Consider the following 21,886-nt stretch of genomic DNA (forward strand, 5'->3'; position numbering starts at 1 on the left):
TCCTCTTCACTTAAATGGAGGGCAATATTCATCCCTTGCTGAAGGCAGTCAGAAAGGTTTCTCTGTATTAGAATTGCTTGAGGTTTAACTTTTTGAGTCTTTGCACAAACAAACTCTTAGCAAAATCTTTCTGTAAGAGGTGAGATGGAGCCTAATTATCCAACTCACCTCTGAAACAAGTGTGAGTCATTTGTGTTGCACTTTGGACAAACTAAATAAAGTATCAGTTCACAATAATCTTGCTTCTCATCTGCTGCAATTTGAGCTGGTTTGAATATTTCAAATGGCAACAATTGAAGAGTATTTTCTACAAATGAAAGAAAAATATGTTAATTCCTTTAAGTATTTTTTGTAAATTTACAGTGCACAATATGTTCTAGCACACTTCTTGAACTTTCTGGTAAGGAGGTTTCCTTTAGGCAACTTCAGTTGAGAAGCCGAATCTATCCAAATTTTGTCTGTAATCAAAGGAAAGACGTAGGTGCCTGCAGATGTGTGTAAAATATGTGGGATGACTCATTGTATTAAAAGTCCATCCCTTTCCAAGGACTGCAGGGAGAACCTGGATGACTCACTTGGATTACACAGTCAATGACTAGGCAGCTAAAGGAAGGAGAGGTTAACAAGGCTGCAGGGCTCCATTTCTACTCATAAATAAGTCAACTCAGGTGCCTGGGTTTTGGCCACAAGTCTGGCTGACTAGAAGGGTGAAGTCTTCCCATCCAAAATGGGATGAGATTACCTATACTCCCAGCTAGGAATAATCTCAGCCTTGTGCTGTTCCCAAAACTGTGGTTGGGAACAACATATTGTTTTGAGAGGCTACAAAGGGCCAAAGGCAGAAATCCTGTGAAGATCATAGATTTAAAAGTATTGGCAATCATACAGCAGTGCTCAAGTTCACGCCCTGGGCATGTTTGAGTTGCAAGTATAGTTGTAGTCATAGTGATTGCTACCTTTATTTAGCTGTTTTATGATGGATTACTTTATTTTGGTTTTTAATGCTTTTATGATATAGAAGCTGATAAATATGAAAAAAACTAAATTTAAAAAAAAAAAAAAAAGACAAAATTGTCCACTGCATCCTGGTGTTGTGAAATAAACTCTTCATCTTACCTGCTAGATAAGAGTCTGTATTTGTTGTGAAATTGCCTACACAGTGACAGTTCTGTTGTAATGGCAAAGGTTCTGCCCTGCTCTTCAGTGCAAGGGAGACAGTGGGAAGTTTCCACCAAAGAGAACTTTCCAAGCATATTGTGTATATGTGTTAAATGTGTGTGATACTGTGTTTACAAGGGACATAGAATTAGCTTGGCTTTCTTTTTCATGTAATAATGAACAATTAATAGCATAAATATGTGTTCAAAATACTGACTAGCAGAGCTGCTCTCAGGGAAAGATATTCTGCAGATGACAGAGGTAGGAACTGTCATGAATATATTGATGAAGGAAAGAAGGCTGGTTGCAAATGCTGTAAAATCATACATATTCCAGATTTCCTGTAACTCTTTCAATCTTAATTTTTCCTTACAGCCATAAACAAAGAGAAGCTTGAGAAAACAACTGGACTGAAAATTCTGCAGACTGGTGTGGGGGAGGTAAGTGGCTTCTAGGCATTTTACATTCTCAAAAACGTTTTAATTCTTGGGTTTTTTTAGGAAATCCTGGAGCTCATGAACGTTTGTGAGCTACCAGTCTGATAGTGCTAAGGGCCTTTTATGATAGAGTTGCATCTGTCAAAATACAATCTGCTGCACAAATAGCACTGTATCCCACAGAGAAAAAAAAATACCATCCTTATGAGAAAAGTGCAGTCATCTTGAAGAAATGGAGTTTTTGGCTGTGTTGTATCACAGGAACAAAATCCCCAAAGATGAGCACAGTGACTGAAGTTCTCGTATTATTCCCCTTGGTTTTCATGGAGTGCTATCTCATGTAGATCAATGAAAGTTTAAATTTGGGGTAAAGAGTCTTCAGATATTTGAGAGAATCTGACAGTGAATGTCTTGCTTATTTTGGATGTAACTTGAAACATAAATAAAACATGTGTCTGTTATTATAGTGATATCACTAAGCAAAAACTCCACTAAGCAGTTCATAATTTATTAATAAACATGATGCTATCTGCTAAGAACCTTGTATGAACTACAGCTGATTGCTAATTCTCGTGCTAATTTTGTATACACATTTATCTTTTTTTTTCCTTTTTATTTAAGTAATTTTGCTGGTGGTGAATGCTCATAGGGCTAGGCAAATGCCTTTTCTTGTGATTACATTATTCTTGGTATGAAAAATAATTAATTACTAACTTCTAATATACTGAAGGAATATATATATATATATCTTTTTTCTGATTTTTGGGGTTTGTATTTCTAATTTTTATCAGTCTATGCCTAAGAAACATAACTTGACAAGATTTCTGATGTTCATTGTGCAACTTCATTCACATTACTGAAAGACTTGGTTCTGAAGAGGTAATAACCCTGAGAGCTGCTGTGATGCTCAGGGCCAAAGCTGTAAGAATTAGAACTTGAAAACCAAGATTGGTGAAATCATCAGAAAATGAAAGCCATCATCTCTACTAAGCTGATTTAACCAGGTATGTTTCTTAAGGATGCATAACCTGAGGAACTGGGAATTGTATCCTGGAGCATGGCTGTGCACTTTAGGCTATGTTCTAGCTTCAAGTCAGATTGAAGCTTGTGTCTGTGTTATTTGCAACCTCTGGTTTCTGTTAAATAACAGGAGAATCAGGACTGTGGCACAGGCTATGGAAGCCTGATTCAGTAAAGTTTTACCCAATGGGACTTCTCACGCTAATGAAATATCTCCATGAATTTTGTACCATTCCAGTAATTGAATGGATTCCAGTTGGCTTCAAAGTCCACTGGAAAATGAAAGCCCACTTCACTTCGGATGCTTAGTGTTAAATCAACTGTTATGTGAGGTCAATGGAGAAAGAATGCACTTTTGGATATTTGAAGTGCAGCAAGGTGTCACTGGTTAAATGCATCATTAATCCACATTGTAGTAATAGGGTTGTTGTAGCCATGGTAGTCTAAGGATGTACAGGAACTATAACCTCAAGCACTTCCTGGTTTTTAAGACCAGCTAACAGAATTGGAAAAATTGAAGAGTTCCTAGGCTAGAGATCTCATCGATCTGATTCTTGTATTTAGTTTAGTAAAAGTCACTGTAGAACTCACTTTCCCTGTATTTAGGTTATCATAACATTTAAAAAAACTACTGATATTACTTAGACTAATAAAAATTTTCATAGAAGTCTGTGTTTTACACTCTGCCAAATATGCATTTTTAGAAGGCAAAAAGTGAAAGCAGACATGCTGGCCTAAATATATTCCAGGTTATATCTGAGAGAGGGTGATCATCAGAGAGAGAACCAAGTGTCTTGAAACAGTGAGGTGATGGGAGAACATTTATTCAGTTGCTTATATATTTTGTTGGATATGAATTCTCCCAGCTGTGTACATTCCCCATTCTAAGTCTTGTCAGATATTACTGTGTACATAATGAATGCATTTCTGTGGTCTCACCTACATAAAAAATAAAGGAGTGCTGTAACCAAGCTGTTTCTCTGTTGATAGAGTATCAGATTCAGGGTATTTCAGGTTAAATCTAACTATGGTAATCCAGTTTTGCAGTTTATTTTTTATTCACCCTGATGAATGATTATTATTGAAATAATGGAAAGTACATATTTAAACATAATGAAGGAGCCTTTTGTTGAGTAAGGATTTCTTTTACTTCACACTGTAAGAATGGAATTACATTTAATGGTAATGGTAAATCACAGTGAAGATGCTCAAATCAAAAGTACTTAGAAAAACTTTAGTCTGAGAATGAGAAATGGCCTTTTTGTTTGGACAGTAGGTGAGGTGCATGACAAAGTTAATGGACATATAATCTTCACTTTCAGGCCTGTAAAATAAAAAGGATTGATTTTGCAAGGCAAGTTTCATATCTGAAATACCTCAAGAGAAATATAGCTGAGATGGTAGTGGCAAGTGGAGCTGCTGTATAAACAAATGCAGGAACTCTTCTAAGCTCAGCAATAATTCATGTGTAGCTCTGGAGAGTGGAATCTATTTTAGGTGTTGATCTATGATAACAGGATTTGTGCCTCAGTAAGGAATGTGTGGACACCAGTGACTACCCAGGCCTTGGGTGTGTTAGAAGGAGACTGTCTCTTTCTCTGTGGAGATGAGAAATGCTTCTCAGAGCTCCTCAATCTCCGCTTTCTTTCTCTATCTCAGGAAAAATATTTCAAAAGCAACAACAAATTATAAAATTCACACCAAGCTTACTGAGCCATTCAGTCAAATCCAGGGAGGGCTGATGAATTGCTTTTGTGTCACTGCATAAACATGTGCTGTGTAGTCATTAACAACATGGGTCTGGAGTCTAGCACAGCTACAGTGGTGTTCATCATCTTTATGTCATGTAAAAGATTTCCACAGCTTCAGTGATTTTTTTGGCTAGACCTGAAGTTAGCTGCATTGTATCAACGTAGGGTAGGCTCTGCTTTAGCAGGATTAAAAATGTGTTCCTAAGCTGCAACTTCAGAAGCTGCTCATATTTTAGGATGTTGAACTAAAAAGATCTGTACATTTCATGGGAACATTTGAATGAAAAAGTACCAAGCACTGCCTGGACTGTGAACAGGCAGAGCTTCTTTCAGGCCATTATGGAACAGACCTTTACCGGTATTTCCGCAGCACATCCACCTCAACATCTAACATTTGCAGTAGAATGTTCAACAGTACAGAGATCCAGAGAGATTGGTTTTTTATATGCTGTATATCACTCTTAAAGTGCAAATTATTCTGGCACTTGTCTTGTTTGTAAGAAGGCTGTTATGCCAGAAAACCAGAATAACTCTGCTGTAGAGAAAACCAGTGCCGACACTGAAATCCTGAGGATCTGCACACTGCTTTAGTACTGACTATCTCTGGAATCACGTTTGCCAAGATATTTATTTTCTATTTGGAGTTTTCCAGCACCTACAGCAGGTACTGGAAAAAAAGTAAAACTAAAAAATCTCTAGAACTACTCTACAGTAGCCCTCCAAGATTCAAGTCATTGTCATGCATGTTTGTGCCAGACAAATTCATCGTAAGCATTTCACACCTTCTGGTTTATTCAGGTACAATGAAGCTTTGAGGTATTTTCTTTTGATTTCCCACGCATGAAATAAATCTCTGAAGTCCTGAGGTCATTTTTAGTTAAGTTCAAGAACTTCTTGAAGTTGAGTGTCTGTGGGGGTATGAATGTACATGTTATTTATGTGTATATTTGCATAATACCATAAAACACACAGTACTGGTGAAAAACCTGAAGAGCTAAACAGCATTTAAGCAGGACTCACGTCTCCATCCTCCTCTGTCCCAGCTTGATGTGTTTTGCAAAAATAAGAGTTGAACTTGTTGCTCTGCTAGGCTGAGCACTCCTGCAAGGTCTTAAGGGCAGCTTTTGGTCTCACACGGAGTGAAAGCCTCCTTAGCAGCATCATGGTTCCACCCGGCTCCTACTGAGTTCAGGACTCAGCAGCATCAGAAATCCCAGTCCCATGCAAACCTTAGTCCAGGAAATGCTCTCCAGCCTGCAAGCCACAGCTCTGCACAGGGGTCACTGAGTAACGTGATATTCCTTCAACATGCTTTAGGAACTTAACTACTTCTCTCCCTTCACATAAGCACTTTTGAATGATTATAGGAGCACAGTATTTTTCTGTTCAGTTCCATGCTAAGCTTGGCTGTGTCCGGAGTTACTATGACACGGATAAATAACTGTTTATCCAGCTTTTGGCTGAAATTTGTTTTCAGCCACAGTTTCAGAATAACAGGTCAGGCTCTCCAGTGGCTCAAGAAAGTGTGATGATTCAAAGCAGGTTTCGGAGGCTATGAGTATGTGATTTGAATAATCAAAGATCTGAATAGGGCCTTAAACAAACCAAGGGAATGACATTGTTTCTGTCTTGAACTGGTAAAGCAGCACCCATTTTGGAATATGTTATATTAAATTAACTCTTTCAATTTCCCAGTAGGGCTGCACAGAAAAAACTTATCACTGGAGTCATAACATTGCAGGATTTGAATTATGGCTCTCATATGGCAGACATATGAATTAGAACAGTTTTCTGAACTAAATGGAAGTAACCCAAAATATATGTGAAATGGGCACTTTACCATACCTCTAGATGTTCTAAAACAGAGCAGTGATATTTTGACATGTTTCAGGATATTCTCATGTATAGATATTTTGATAGGTGTAGAGTTATGTTGATGTTTCATAAAGTGATGCTACTGCAATAAAGAAATCCGCATTTAAAAATTCTAGTGAAGCTAGAGGACATGATAAGGCAGACTGTCCCGTGATGTGCAAGCCTCTGAGGCAGGAGTCGGATTTCTACCTTACTACCTTCCTTAATGTTGCCAAATTTTGTCACTCATGTTCATGTATGGAGATTTTAACTAGAATGGCATCAGAAATCCATAAAAACACCTGGAGTGCAGAACTTGACGAGTCATTTTCATTTGCTGAAGATTAAGGTGTAAACTTTTTGTCTGATTTTCTCTCGCTACTGGGTAAAATGCTAAGTGGCTTTTGGCTTGTCAAGACCAAATTAGTCTGGGATCCACTCCAGCTGTCTCTGTTACAATGACATCTTGGCAATCACCAAACACTCCCAATCTGGAGCAGGTATTGCCCAGAGGTACCCAGGATCAGAAGGGATGCTGTACCCAGATAATTTAGATAAGGTAGGTCTTACACTGACCACAGCGTAGGAACAGCAGCTGTGTATGTAAAAATACTCAAGTTTTAGCCCAAGTCACAGGTAAGTTTTTCAACATCCACTGAAACCCACCCTTCTTTTACCCAAACTAATTAGGCTGAAGCCAAGCACAGGCACATGTGAGGGAATGCACTCTGCATCACAGAGTAAGTGTTCTTAGACAAGGGGGCACCAAGGAAGGCTTTTTCCCTGAGCCTGCTTTCAGCATTTTTTCTTATAAAACTCGTGGCTCAGAGATCAACAAGTTTATTTTTTCCTATTATGTGACATCTGGGATTGGAGTTCTGCAGACAGAACAAGTTCTTGCTGTTGGCTTTTGCTGATCACTGTGGCTGTTGATGAGCAGCTGAACAGAGATTTCCAGGAGGGACAGTGTTCTGGAGCCACATGCATTGCTATGGGCAAGGCACATATCAGGTCACATAGGGGTTCTTTGCTTTAAGGCATGTAACTTTAAGGCTGTATATAAAAATAAGAACAATAAGATTAAATGAAAAACTTTTAATAGTACAGTCCTAGAAATATTCTTGGTGAAAGCAGAATGAGAAAGACTTACCTTATCCCACACACAAATTACAGATTCTAAAGCTATGTGACCCTTAAAAATTAATAGATTATATTTTATATATAATTCTACTGGTAATATTTTATTTATATGGAATTTTACTGATAGTGAATATCCCACTATTACAATTTGTTGTACAGGCAGCATAGAAGTAACACTTTAAGGACTTTGAGGAATAAAGCTAAACAGAACATTAAATTTCTCCAAAGAGAATGATGGAGATCTATGGCTCATTTATTTAAGATCTTTTATGCTTCTGCAAAATGCATTTTAGATAATATTTAGAGATAATGTTAATGCTATTTATTAACTATTCATTATAGTACATAGCCCACTAGAGGGCTGCTTTTCAAATAAATTGCATCCAGAGTGTTAATAAAAGTGTTAAGTGTTTAAAAACAAAAAATATGCAGCATGAATACATATATAATTTTACTACATTATTTTGTCAAATATCTTCTGTTGCTACCTGTTATATACAGAACATACTAAAACAATATAAATTGTGGCCCCAACTCTACAAACATTTAGAATATGCTTGGCTTTAAGTATATAGTTAGACTTTCCTTAGAAGCTACTGATAAGTTTAAAGAGATGCCTGAATGCTCCTGAGACTGTCTTCTGTCACATATCACACCATCTCTGGTTGTGGAGGGGCAAAGTTCCAATGTTTATCCCCTGTATTTGATTTGAATATTGCATAGCAGAGGTATTTTGACATCTGAATGACAGGTCACAGCTTCAGTTTGGAAATCATGTGTCAGTAGTAATTTCTTTTCTTGTGCTCTGATTGTGACAACGCCCTCCACATTCTTTACAAATTTTTAAAGAATACAACAAGGAAATGAGGAGATTACAATGTTAAGAAAAATACAGGAAACCTGATTTTCAGACACAATTATCAGTCTATATTGATTTATGTTTTCCTTCTGAAACAGTATATAAAGCACAAGCATTCAAGTGTCACATTGGTTCATGAATTCCTTTACAGTAGCACTGTGTGATTTAAAGGAGCAGAAGTGCCAAGTGATGTGGCAGTTGCCATGGCAACTACAGCAATTCAATTTTTATTCAGTATCATGTAAAATGAAACAAGATACAGTTTGCCTTGTGGCTTCAGGAACTTATGCATCCTACCAGTGTTGTTCCTTTTTGTCTTTTTTAACATTGTGCCATTTAAATAGTAGCTTGTGTTTGTTTTAAGGATTTATCTTGTGTTTAGGCCATGTCATGCCATTGTTTTGAAGCAGAGTTTCCCTTACAAACCATTATAAATCTGCAGAGAAAAGAGCTTTAGATGCTAGCACTGGCTACATAAAGCCAACTGCAGGGTAATTCTGCTCAAGAATCAATGTTATTATCCACCCTAACTATGATTTGGCAGCCTGCACTTGACATATTCATAAAGAAGATATGCAGAATCCTTAAACAGGAGAACATGATTGTTTGTACTAGATATCTCACTAATTCATGAAATTCAGCAACCTCCTTCTACTAGCAGCCATGAGTTCTTTATGACTCAAAGGAAAACAAAATCTTCAGTGGTGTAATGGGTTGGCTGGGGAAGCTGTAGATTAAGATTAAATTCTCTTAAACTGTCTGAAGTCTGAGGGATAGAGATGGTCAGAAACTGTAAGAAGGGAGATTCTTTCACCTCTACTGGTAGGAGCTTGATCCTGGCAGGAACAGGTGGATTTCAGACAATCTCAAACACAGATTTAGGAAGGAAAGGAAAGGAAGAGGTCCCTCAGCCCTCTTTCTAGGAGACCCTGGCAGGAAATATTCCTGTCCAGGTCAACCCAGAAAGCTACCTTCAAGGACCTCTGCTCTTAGTCCATAAGCACAGAGGAGCAAGTGTCTAATTCTAGGAATTCAAACTGTGAGACATCCAGCCTTCTTATATGAATCTTTTACATCAGGGGCCTTATAGCTGCATCAGTGCTGGTAAAATAAACAAGAACAGGGCATAGAGCCTGTCACGGTCCCACATTTGTACTGTTAAGTTGTTGTCATAGTCACAGTATGTCCTGTGCCAACTAGTACTCTTCTGGGCTGTTTGCTTCTAAGTCTAAGCAAGATACAGGCCAGGGACCATTCATAACAGGAGGTTTCAGTGTGGTTACCTTTGGAGCACAGGCATAAAGGTATGTTAGAATTAAACAAGAATAGGATTAAAACTTTAGCTGCATGTAGTGCCTTTTTTCCCCTATCTAGTTAGAATAATTGCCATTTATTATAGGGTTTTTTACTACTAGGCTGTAAAACTTCAGATATCTTCTGCTTTCTGTGAAGGCTGATGGCTTGGTAGCATGTTCTCATTCATTCTGCTCAGAATTGTTTTGCACTTTTACCTCATTAAGTTTCCACCCTCAAAGGCAACATGTTGCTGCATGTCCATCACTTCAGCATCCTTCAGAATACAAGGCTTTATGTGTTACACATATAAAAGCATATTTTTGTCAGAATACTCTTAATAAGATTCTAAATTTAAGCATGAGGACTCCTATTAAATTAGTTTTGTTGAAGCTCAGTTTGGGTTTGGTTTTTTTTTGCATTAATCAGCAAGATTTATCCCAGTGAGATAGTTTTAAGATTTAGTTAGGCAGATGTTCGAGTTGCTTTGACTAAGCATAGTTTTAGTTCTGTTCACACTTTGACTGGTTTAGGGGTTTTTGTAATTAGAATGCAAACATACTTCACTGAATTATTAACTCAAAATTTTTGTAGAAACACCAATGGCTCACAAACCACAGAATGTCCCCAACGGGTCTCTGTTTTCACTTTGGTACATGATTCATATTGCTGGGCACTAAGCACAAGCATTGAAGAGATAACTGATAGATAAGGAGAGAACTGGCAGAAACACTACAGCTCCAGCAAAATACCCATTTCAGTGAAGAATTATATGTGCCTGTGTACTGTACACCAAGACTTGGGTAGGGCGTGAGCACAGCACGGAAACAGCTCCTGGGTCAGTGTGACTGCTTTTAGTGCTACAGAGAGATCTGTCATAGAGTGATTTTTCCATGTGATCTGAGCATATCAAGTGCTTCAGTATTAGAACCTGTGACAAGGAAAAGGGACATGATTCAGAGCCACAGAGAAGTGACCTAGTCCATTAATGCTCGAGGACCACTGTGGTTGACAACAGTTCACTGTGCACTTTGCTCTTGCAAAGGGGCATCATTTTGGAAACTATTTATCTCTCTGGTTCTTTACCTTTAGCAGGTACAGTAATGACTTCATTTAGCAAACGTCAGTGCTGGGTTTATGATGCAGATTTCACTGGATTGTTAAACTGTTAATTTACAGATCTTTACTAAGTGAATGCAAACAAATTCTGGTCCTCAAAGCTCTGCTAATGCACAATGCTTGAATTTTAATTTCCAGTCCATCTTAGATTACGGTGATGAAAAACAATATTTAATCCCTCGTTAACACATGAATAAGAGGAAACTGTCATTTCCCACCAAACAATAACGGGATTATCTCAAGAACTGTCAGTTTATGTGAAAACATTATGTTGCCCAAATTTTCATAAAGATTAGCAGTGGGTAATATTCAAGATCAGAGCAATGGAAAGAGGGAAATCTGCATTCATGGTAATAAATATTCATATTTGTCTGCTCAGGAGATGAAAATCTAATCAAGGGGCTATTGATGCGCTGGCTTTTTTTCTTTTTTTTTTTTTTAACCAAGATGTTTCATCTAAATTGGGTTTGATATGGAAATTAGTCTTACTCCAAGTCCTCCAGGCCATGAGCATGCTGGGATAACACTGGAGGTGTCCAGTACATCAGATGTTGCTGCTAGCATCTGATTCTTCAGACAACAAACACAATAAAATAAAATAAAAAGTTGACAACATCTCAAGGGTCAAACTTCCAGTGGTTTAGGGTGTTGTGGGGTTTTTTTCTCCCCTGAACATTTTAGTTTTATCCCAGTTAAATCCTCAGTACTGCAGGGTTAAAATTGTCGTCATTTTTTGCTTTTGTTGACAATTACCATAAATCAGAAGACACTCTGCATGAAGCTTAATGAAATATGTATGATATAAAAATGGGAAGAAGATAAGTGCAGTATGCTGCTTTAGGATTTTGTGTGTGTATCTATGTATCTGTGTGTGCAAATGCACAACCAGAAGAGCTAAGTTGTATTTTGTGTGCTGTGCACTGAATGGAAGAGTCAGGCAGCTGCTGACTGGAAAACACACAAAAAACATATCATGTGAATAAACTGTATCATAGTTTATCCAAAAGTGAGTGTAGTATGTTTTCCGTGTCACTCAATAAGTTCAATTAATATACTTGCCTGTTAAAATATTCAATTAAAAATATTTCTTGACACCTTTTTTTGTTTTTGCTGGTGTGAAAATCTGGTTCATCCTAAAAGTGTTTGCCTTGACATACTTTAGTAGTAGTAGTAGTAGTAGTAGTAGTAGTAGTAGTAGTTGTTGTTGTTGTTGTTGTTGTTCATAGTATCTTGTCCTTTATTTTACTTCTTGGGGGGGTTATGACCATTTTTAAAAAAATTAGACACATAATTAAGGTCCTGATCCTACAAATAACACATATATATATATAAATACATACAGAGCCTACTCTGAGAGAAAGGATGTTCCTACTGACCAAGAAAAGGAAAGAGTTAGACTACAAATATTGCCTGTTGAGAAGGTTGCATCCTTTCATTATCAAATATATACCAAATAGGAATATGGAAATATGGCTTGTATTGTTTCAGAATTCCAGTAATTTGTACAATAAATCATTGCAAAGCAAGTATAAGCAGCCTGCAGAGTGTGTTGTGCATGTATTGGCAGACCTGATATCTTTTACTGTACAATCTGTGCTGGCATCTTTGTCCAAAATGTTTTTCAGAGACTTTATCTTCCTAATCAACTCCTTTGCCAAGCTCAATAAAAAAAAGAAATCCATGTAGCATATATAGCAGATGGGTGTTCAGTAGCATACAGGTGTCTGGCGTGCAGCTGCCAGATAATGTAAGGTAGGTAGATATTTCATGAGAAATTCCATTACTTGTTCCTAAAAGAAAGAGTTGTCCATTCTCCTAGTGCTACCTGCACTAGCAAGATGTACACCTGAGAGTATTAATGGCTCCTCTTTACTCTTTCCCATTTGATCAGAGTAGTGCTTAGATGACAGCTGCCTTTTTTCTCTTTGCCTTTTCCCAAGACACTAAATTGGCTCTGAAGTTCATCATTTTCTGCAGCAGAACAGCAGCAGCCTGTACTGAGGTTAGGCAGCATCATTTGACCTGAGTTCCTCTTTATTCACTTCACCTTCTTACATGTCTTGCTATTAATTTTAGCATAAATCATAATTGTTTCATCATGGAGAAAATTGGAAATCCTTCATATAGAGCAAGTAACTTAGGCTACAATAGATGAATATGTAGGAAAAATGATCGAATCAGTTTTAGGTGCTTCTACTGAAATGCTGATTTGAGTTTGTTTTAAGTAGAGAGATTATGATTAGAGAAGCATCAATCATAGAATCATAGAATGTTTGGGTTGGAAGGGACCTTAAAGATCACCCAGTTCCAACCCTCCTGCCATGGGCAGGGACATCTTCCACCAGATCAGATGGCTCAAAGTCCCATCCAGCCTGGTCTTAAATACTTAAGCCATTATATTAAGCCATAATACATCTCAAAGTAGCATCTGGAGATGAGCAATGCAGTGTTGCTTGTAAGTAGTATATCTGATACAGTGTGAGTACTCACACCACTAACTTCTGCAACCAACTTTATCTTTTTAAGGTGCTATGTATCAAGTAATATCCTCAAATTCTTACCACAGGTAAGAAAGAGGCTTCAGGTGCTTCATGGACCTCAACTGTGGCCCTGGGTTCCATTTCCAGTCACCTTCATGCAGGGAGCTGCTACTTCACACTACTGAAGTATCACAGGCATCTTCAGGATGTGCACTCTGATTTTCCCCACAGAATTGCCATGTATACGTTTGGCAGTGCTCAGCAGGACACTGTTCTCTGTGCTGAAGAGCTTCTTAATATTGTGAATGTTTGCCATTTGGATGAAATCAAGTCTTTTCCTAGTTTTTCATGACAGAAGCATAGCAGAGACCCAGAAGAGAGGGGAGGTGTAGTCCTCACGCAGAAGGAGGGACACCCTGATTTTCTGCACAGCTCTTCTATGCGGGCTAAACCTGATCAGCTACATTGTGCAGTAACCTCTTGGAATTGTTTCATTTTATGTAGATATTTTAATATTCCAGATAGTTTATGAGAACCTGGGACAGGTAGGTGTTCAACACAGCTCCTGGTTCACACTAAGATTCTTTTTGTGAGTGAAATGTGTGAGTTTGGTTTCCCACAGGAGTGCTCTGACACTAAACTCTAAATGGTGGTAAAGCTTTCTATCACCTGATCATTAACAAAAAGTGATGGTTTTGACATGAAAAAATTTCCTATTCAAAGTTTTCCTAAAACTTTTGTGGATCTGTGAAAAAAATCCCTCTGTAGCAAATTGATATTTCTTTGCATAAATCATTTAATTGAGAAAAGGCTGAGTAGTTTTGATTAACAGGAGCATTACAGTAATGCTTTCTAGACAGGATTGGGATCTCTCTGGGTACCTGCCCACACATAAAGTGACAGGAAAACTATGTCTTTGAGTGATTAAGATAATCACTGAAAAAGACAAGATTAGAAAAGAAAAGGAATAAAAATTATCATCTTTCTTATTTTAAAATTAAGTATCCAAATTATAAGGATACGAAATTAAATTATCCAGATTTAGAAACAAGTCCATGAGAAATTTGTGTCTGGATCGAAAGTCCAACCCAGTGCCAGAACCAGATGCTCACCTTTCCTGCCCATTAGTGTGCAATTCCAGAAGCATCAGGATGGAAGCTTATCTTCAGACTTGACTTAACAAAATGTTTTAATAATCCTAGCTACGAAATGCTAGGAGCTGATCTTGGATTTTACAATAAGAGGCAAAGTGGTTGTGATACTGTATGGTATGTAAATTTTATGCAAAGTATATTGGCATGCAAATTTGAATGCTGAAAGGAAAATCATTCTTTTCTAAACCAGAGAAGAGAGTTTTCACCCAGATAAGTCATAATCTGCTGATAATTTTTTTTTTAACAAACTGACAGTATTTCATTACATTTTGAAACATATAATAAATATATAAAATAAAAATAATTTTGTCTCCTTTCTAAACAGGTTCAGTTTCTTTACTTTGCTGATACCAAGAAGACAAAATTGCTAAAGGTCTGTCAGATAACTAAGATCACACGAGGAAGCCACATTATAAAAAAAAAATTAATTATTAATGTGTGAAATTTTAAATTGTCATTTTAAGATTTTAATCTTTTGGCTTCAGCAGTAGAAGCTTGGAGTAGATCCAGGTGTTATCTGTGACCTTGTTGGTCAATAACATCCACAGTGGCTAATACTGTATCGTTGTTGTTGTTTTGTATCCATTAGACAACGAAATGTTCCTCCATCTATTGACATGGTGAACTTTGGAAACACTAATGGGGAGATATAGAATATTTCAGGAATGGGTAATGTTGACAGGGCAAGATACACCTGTTTGTCTCTCTGACTTGCCAATAACACAATGGTTATCAAGCATATTTTGATAAGTGCAACAAGAGAAAGCAGAGCAATAGTGGCTGTGTGGGCTGTCTTTTCTCGGTTTTATCTTTTTCATTTTGAGCCTGAGTTTTGTGCCAGACTAATAGCCGATGGCAATGGGCTGGGGAAGTGCAACTTTCACTAAGATTACGGAATGTGCAGAAAACAACGTGTGAAATCCTGATTTGACAAGGGTGAACAGACTGGTGAGGGCACCAAGACATTTTGTGAAGTGAAACCATATTTGTACCCAACGTGTCTAGAAAAAACCTGTAACAACCAAGGTGCCAAAAGATCCCACCCAGGAGACAATAGAATGACATCCTCATTATACCAGTCAGGGAATAAAGGAGGTGCAGAATTCATTCTGCCCTTTCCAATTACTGGCAGCTTATATTAATTGATGGTAGTGGAACAATGTGTATGTTGTTGTGCTCTGGGGTGATTATCCTTGTGAGACTGTAAGTTCAACAGTTGTCATGCAATTTGGAGTTGCAGGCTGGCAATTTTTGTAATTGAATCTCAGGAAATAAACAAAATATGGCAACTTGATACATTTTGAGCAATTAAATTTCTACTGAATTTTCTTCTTCATCCTGGGGACTCCCAAATTCTCAGTTAAATTCTGTCTCTGATTGGGAATGCAAATAACCTCAAAGAAACAGAAGAAGAAAGCCATCTTTATTGTATATATGTCACAACAATATATTGTATTGGCACCTGCCCTTAATTCAAAACATAGTCTTAAAAATCTGCCATCCAACCACAAGTAAGGAAAGCAGACTGAAAAATTGTATCAGCTGTGGCTTTTCTGCTCAGGAGAGGGGAACCACAGAATTCCTCGTTGTAAAATTACTTATTTGTAGAGTGCGAATTCAGTACTCCTACCCAATCTGTTCAGGATGTAAAGCTTTCAGAGCAAGGTCTCTTCCTTACTTCATGCCCAGTGTCTAATATGTTTATTATTAATTATCATGATGTAGCAGGTACAGGGAACCACCAGGCTGGATTCCCTCATGCTAAATACCTGATAGATTAACAAATGCTTAGGGTTTGCTGGATCATTTCCTGAGAAGATAAATGATACATGCAGTTATTTCTTTGGTTCAATCCTGCTCATTTACAGAGCTGTACACGGGCTCTGTTTCATGGGACACTGGAGGAGTGGGCAATCACAGACACATTCCAGGACCTTGGTTAATAAGACTGGCTCTGGCTTTATCCAGAGCTTTGAAAGTCTGCCTCACAGTTTCCAAGGCTTCCTGCACCCTTACCCTCCAGTGTGGTACGAGCCCACTGATTAGAAAAGTCTATTTGTAGCTGACATTATCCACCCCAAACTTAGTTGTACAGACACTTAACTGAATCATCTGTGATAGGAGTGTAGTCAGCTGAGCTCTATAATCAGCAGAGTCCAGCCATGATTGGAAATGCCTTGTATTTCCCACCGCTGATTAGAGAAAAAGCCAAAGGCTGGGGCTGCATAGTTAAATTGAATTCAGTTTAAAAGCTGAGGCTGAAGAGATTGGATCTCCACTACATCTGAGGTGTAAAGATGATTCTGTCATATAAATAACTAGGTAAATTATGGATATCACAGACTTTAGTGTTGGCTGAAGGTGTGATTGGTGCAAATAATGTTCACTTAACTCTATGTTGGTCTGATAAGCCTGTCCTAGGGATTCCTGAGTGTGATCTTCAACAATTTATGGCCATCCTTGAGAGAGCACTGAGGCTGTGCTCGTGTAGAGTGTGAGCACACTGAGCTCCAGCAGTCAGGTAATCAAAGTCCAGCAGGTTTCCCAGCCCTTGTGCATTTCTGGGAGGCCATACAAGACCTCTTTAGTCCTGTCCTACACTCCATGTACTCCATACATCGATGGCCCAGTGGTTAACCTCCCTTCCAGGGCAACCCTTGGAGAACTGCTGGCCTACACAGTGAATAGTCTGCAGCCTGCATTAGTTTCATAGCTGATAAAGAGTCTCTTCTAGTAGCCTGAAGCCCTCTCTTTACAGGAAACAAGTTCCCTAATATTGATGTTTGAACACAGAGACAACAAAGATTTCACTCTTTTTTGCCTGGTGTTGAGAAGTGGCATGAGGTTTGCCATGCTGACAGGGCACTTTGCAAGGAAAAAGTAAGGCTTCACTGTAACTAAAGGATATTTCCTTCTTTTCTTTTCCTTTTTGCTTTGTGTTAAAGATGTATGACTTCCCACTCAGCACAGCTTGCAGTGCGCCTTTGTTTTCCAAATTAGAAAAACAAAACAAGCTGTTTCTCAATATAGTTGTCGGGCAGTTTGTTGCATCAAGCTGTGAGCAATGTATGCCATGGAAAGAGCCCTGGCTGATGCCAGCAGAGGAGATGTGTGATGGGGATGCAAAAATAGTGATGCCACTTGGAGTGTATGCAAACAACTGTGTTTCCCTTCTAGTAGTGTAGAAACCCCTGGTGAGTCCCCGAACCTCAAAGCTAACTCAGAAGAAAAATATAATAATGTCCTCATCTTTTATTTTGTTCTTTCTTTCCATTGCTTGCTCACCTCTTCCTAGGAGATGATAAGGAGTCTCATGGTAGTGGACAGAGAGCTCAACCATGAGGAAAATGTCCAGTTGCAAATCTGTACCTGTAGGGGCATGCTCCAGTCTCCACATGTGAGAGCAGCTGACTGGGTTGTGCCCACCCCAAGCCTGGAGTCTCTTGTTTCAGCAGCTCTAGGTCCCTTGGGTTCTGGATCAGTCAGAAGAGGGAGACAACTCTCACATACTGTAAAAACAATAAGTTTAAAAGGGTGAAATACTTTTGAATATATCTTGATTGCTTTTGAATCATTTACTTGAGATCGCATGATTTTCCAGGGCAAGGAATAACACAGCGAGTCATTCTTAGAGATAAAGCAAGTCTTTTTGCCAAAATAGTTTTCAGATTATATAAACTATACTGAATGCTAGGCAGTTGGGTAAAAAAAATTAAACCTACTACTTTCTACCAGTAGTTTCCATGTAGTTCTTGATATTGGGGATGTCTGCTCTGTTTTGGTTTTTATTCTATTCAGAACAAGTGAGTTGGTATAATATTTTCTCAAAAGCTGTTTATTGAATTGACTTACCATTCATTTTTATTTAATATTAACTTGGTGAACCAAAATTAAAAAAAAAATGCTCCAATGAAATTGAATTTCAGGTTTCTATCAAACTCATAACTGTGATAGTGTGAAATAGAAAATAAAAAGTATTGAAACATTGTAAAAGGGCAACACTGATCATATATGCTGGTAGGTATCTGTTTCTCATTGATTTTCAGAGTCAGCTTCCAGTCATCTTACTCTTCACATCTTATGAAATATAATGCATTATATAAAAATAAATCAATTGAAGAACTCAGGATTCTGGTATGCAACATTATGATGTCAAGGACAAATGAACCCATTGAAAAAGCAACAAATGCACTTCGGTGATTGCAATTTTTTAGATTTTATCAACTAGCGTGCAGATTTCTTCTGTCTAAACACAGTGTATTCACCATTTATCTCCCATGAAATCAGTCAAAACAGAAACTCCTGTGTAATCAGTTTGACTCAGCGATGGTTTGGGTGGTGGTGGTGCCAGCAGAGGGAATCACTTTTCTCCCGCAATTCTCAGCCAGCCAATGCACACATCTTATCAGGGGTTACCTAGCAACTGTATGCTGCCGTTAGCTGAAGTGTAGTGATTAGTTAATAGCCCATGACTTCACAGGTTACTTTCTTTACAGTTACATAGAAGTATTTAGCATTTGATTTCTTCTGAAAACCCCTTCTCGTACAGAAATTAATATCAGGTCAGATTATGACTGGCGCTTATCTCGCCAGTATATAGTTAGCAGTAAGTGCTTCCTTTCCTCCACCTTCCCCATCATATTTTATGTCTTTCAGGTGATTGTTACAACTTAAGCACATTACCAAGGGAAAATTATGAAGTGTCAAAAAGATACCTGTGCAATTTTCTGGAACTTTCTGTAATTTAAATTTTACCTGGCAATTGCTTAAAGAACTGGCTCCTCACATCTCCCGTGTCGTGGTAGGACTGGGCAAGAGGGAAGATCTTGCAGATGCAGCAGTGTCATAGGGGCACATTCATGACCCATTATTTCAGGTTTTACATGATGCAAATGGGAGTTGACTGCCCCACACTTAGCTCAAACATTCAGCTAATGTTTTGAGTGTTTTGATGCAACTTGAGTGTTTTGATGCAACTCTTCACATAGTATTTTGTCTTGGGCTATTTTTTTACCTTTTTTTTTTTAACCTTATAACTTTCTACTAAAAGCATGCAATTTTCTTTTCTTTTTTTTTTTTTTTGACAGTCAATGTCCTTATTTTTGCAAAGATCAGCTAGCTTTGAGCATGTTTTTCATCGAATTCCTAGCAAATCTTTCCTCTCTTCTGTATGATTTCTTTATGAAATTTGGAAGAGTCCATTTCCTAGCTCAGGTGAGCCAATCATCCAGAAGGTGTTCAGCATTTGGTTCTTTATGAAGTCCACAGCTCAAAAGAGAGATGGAGGTGAACTGTCAGCTATGCTTTATTCTTCCTACAGCCCAAATAACTATGACTGTAATGCCCATCCATGTTGACCTGCAAGGTTGTTTCTGAGAAGTATGGTCACATTTTCTTATATTGCTGCCATGCCTCAAAGCCTGTTTGCTTCTACAAACATCTGGAGAATGAACCACAAAATCATAAAAACATGATTTGAAGGGACTCTGGAGCCACATTATTCCATCTCCTTCTCAAAGTAGGGTGTTTGCCAAACTGTATCAGGCAGATTTCCTTTCTGTACTGGCAGTTCCAGCTCCAGTGTTAGAAAATGAGGACTAATTTTTGGAGGCAGAAGGAAAAGGGTGGAATTGCTACCTTAGCTGAAAGAAAATATCATCCTTTGGATGCTCCCAGTACTAACTTCTTCTACAATCTGGTCTCACACCTTTTCCAAGGATTTGTTTTCTGTGCTCTTAGTGTTTTGCTGACTGCTGGTGATCTTGGTGTGTCCCTAGGAGAACCATCCTGATCCTGGCATTCCTGCCATCTGGAACATAATAAATAATAATGAGTTCTCTTTGTCTTTCTTCACCTTCTCAAAGTCCGTGTTCAAAGCCATACATCACAGGCTCTGCATGTAATAAGTGCCACAGATGTCTTTGGGGTGATGATCACCGATAATCACATAGAGCATCCTTTCTGGGTTCCTTCCTACCAGGCCTGTGCAGGGTGAGGAATGCTGTCATTTTCTCTCTAAACCTTGTGGACTTGCTAGTGTGGACTAGCTTGACAAACAAATTTAAAGTTCCCTGCAGCTATTTTCCCTCTGTGTGTCACCAGGGGCTTTAGATGAGTGTGCAGGCTTGTTTGGCCCTAGAGAAACTTTCAGAATTGATTGGAAATGTTCTGGACACAGTTAGTGACAGAGCTTATTCCCCTGTGCCTGCTTCCAGCTCTGAAGGACCTCGGGACTATGTCCCTACAAAGGTTCTGATTCAAAATGCAGTGAAAACAATGGAAAAATTACTTTGATTTAGGTCTCAAACAAATGCCTTAAAATCATAAGATAAAAAAAATAAAAATAAAAAGATAAAGCCCAGAAAGTCTACTACACCTACCTGTTCCTGCATACAAGAAAAAGACAAGAAAAATTAAGAGCTTTTATATAGTCTCTCACTCCCTTGGGTTCACTTTCCTGGTCTAACTCCATGTCATAAACACCACTTGGCAAGTATCCCAAAAGGAAGAGCACAGCCTCGCTTGCTGCAGTGCTCCTAGGAGGAGCTGGCCCTTTTGAAGGCAGTGGTATGGCTGCCCATTGCATTGCCATGGTCTCTTCAGGGATCAGCCTGGGATTTTTCTAATGTGGACTCCTTGAATGCAACCTTAGTCTGAGTTTCAAACACCCACCAGATAGCCTTTGCTAGTCTTAAAAGCACAGACCATGTTTCATGTAACTTGCTTCTGACTCAGGATTTTCTGAGCCACAACAAATTGTAGCTGGTATCTCACAGACCTGTGTAAGTTATTCTTACAAGCAGGGGCGGAGAAGGCAGAGCTTTGTTCTGTTATCTTTTAGTGGCACTAGATTTGCTACTAATGAGAATTCACAAAGAAAAAAACGTACAAAATATTTTATTTGTACTGTGAACTCAAGACAAAAATATATTACAGGTTTTATATAAATTTTATGCTCCTACTGTAAATCCTATTCCAGGGACTACATATCCCTGTACATCACATAAGCCCAATTCCTATAAATATACTAGGTTAGTGTTAGCTAAAACCCAATCCTTTTATAGCTTAATAAAATTTGAAGTGTTTTGTGGGTACAAGGGTTGATTTTTGTTAATTGTAACAGAGCAATGACTAGTATCTAGTCATTTTAAGCTTTGATCTCATTAATAGGGTCAGATTTTGTTACTGTTGGGAAGGACAGTTTTTAAGACAGATGCTGTGATTTCTGAATAGAGATCATAGAGGTTGGATTAGAATATCACAATGATTTATGTGACTTTTGAGATATTTTATCATATAGTATTAAAGATAAGCTGCAGGTACAACAGATGGGTTTTGCCATACAATCCATTTATGCTTCATTCTCTAATGTGTGGTTATCACTGCATGTGTACAGGATGTTTTGTCTTGCAGAAGTCTTTCTAAAGGATTGCAGCAGGATTTTTGGTGTCATTTATTAAACAGCAACACCAGAGTGGTGCTACACCATGACAGCTGCTGTTCTCCACAAAAAAACCATTTTTTGTGTTTCTGACTCTTTCAGTGAACTCCACAGCAACTTTAAACAATTCATCTATTTTTTTGTGTTTTGAGGGGGAAGTGTAGCTGCAGATTGACTGAA

General features: G+C 38.2%; 1 protein-coding gene across 1 annotated transcript in view; it reads left to right on the top strand.

The window, feature by feature from the left end:
- The window catches only part of PTPRN2 (protein tyrosine phosphatase receptor type N2), a 645,372-nt gene that overhangs the window by 402,131 nt on the left and 221,355 nt on the right, over positions 1-21,886 (top strand). The window contains exon 12 of the mRNA XM_032679900.1: positions 1,534-1,598. Within this exon, the coding sequence (XP_032535791.1) occupies positions 1,534-1,598 (65 nt within the window). The remainder of the gene's footprint in view (positions 1-1,533; positions 1,599-21,886) is intronic.

The sequence above is a fragment of the Chiroxiphia lanceolata genome, chromosome 1, assembly GCF_009829145.1.
Source record: "Chiroxiphia lanceolata isolate bChiLan1 chromosome 1, bChiLan1.pri, whole genome shotgun sequence".
Taxonomy (NCBI): Eukaryota; Metazoa; Chordata; class Aves; order Passeriformes; family Pipridae; genus Chiroxiphia; species Chiroxiphia lanceolata.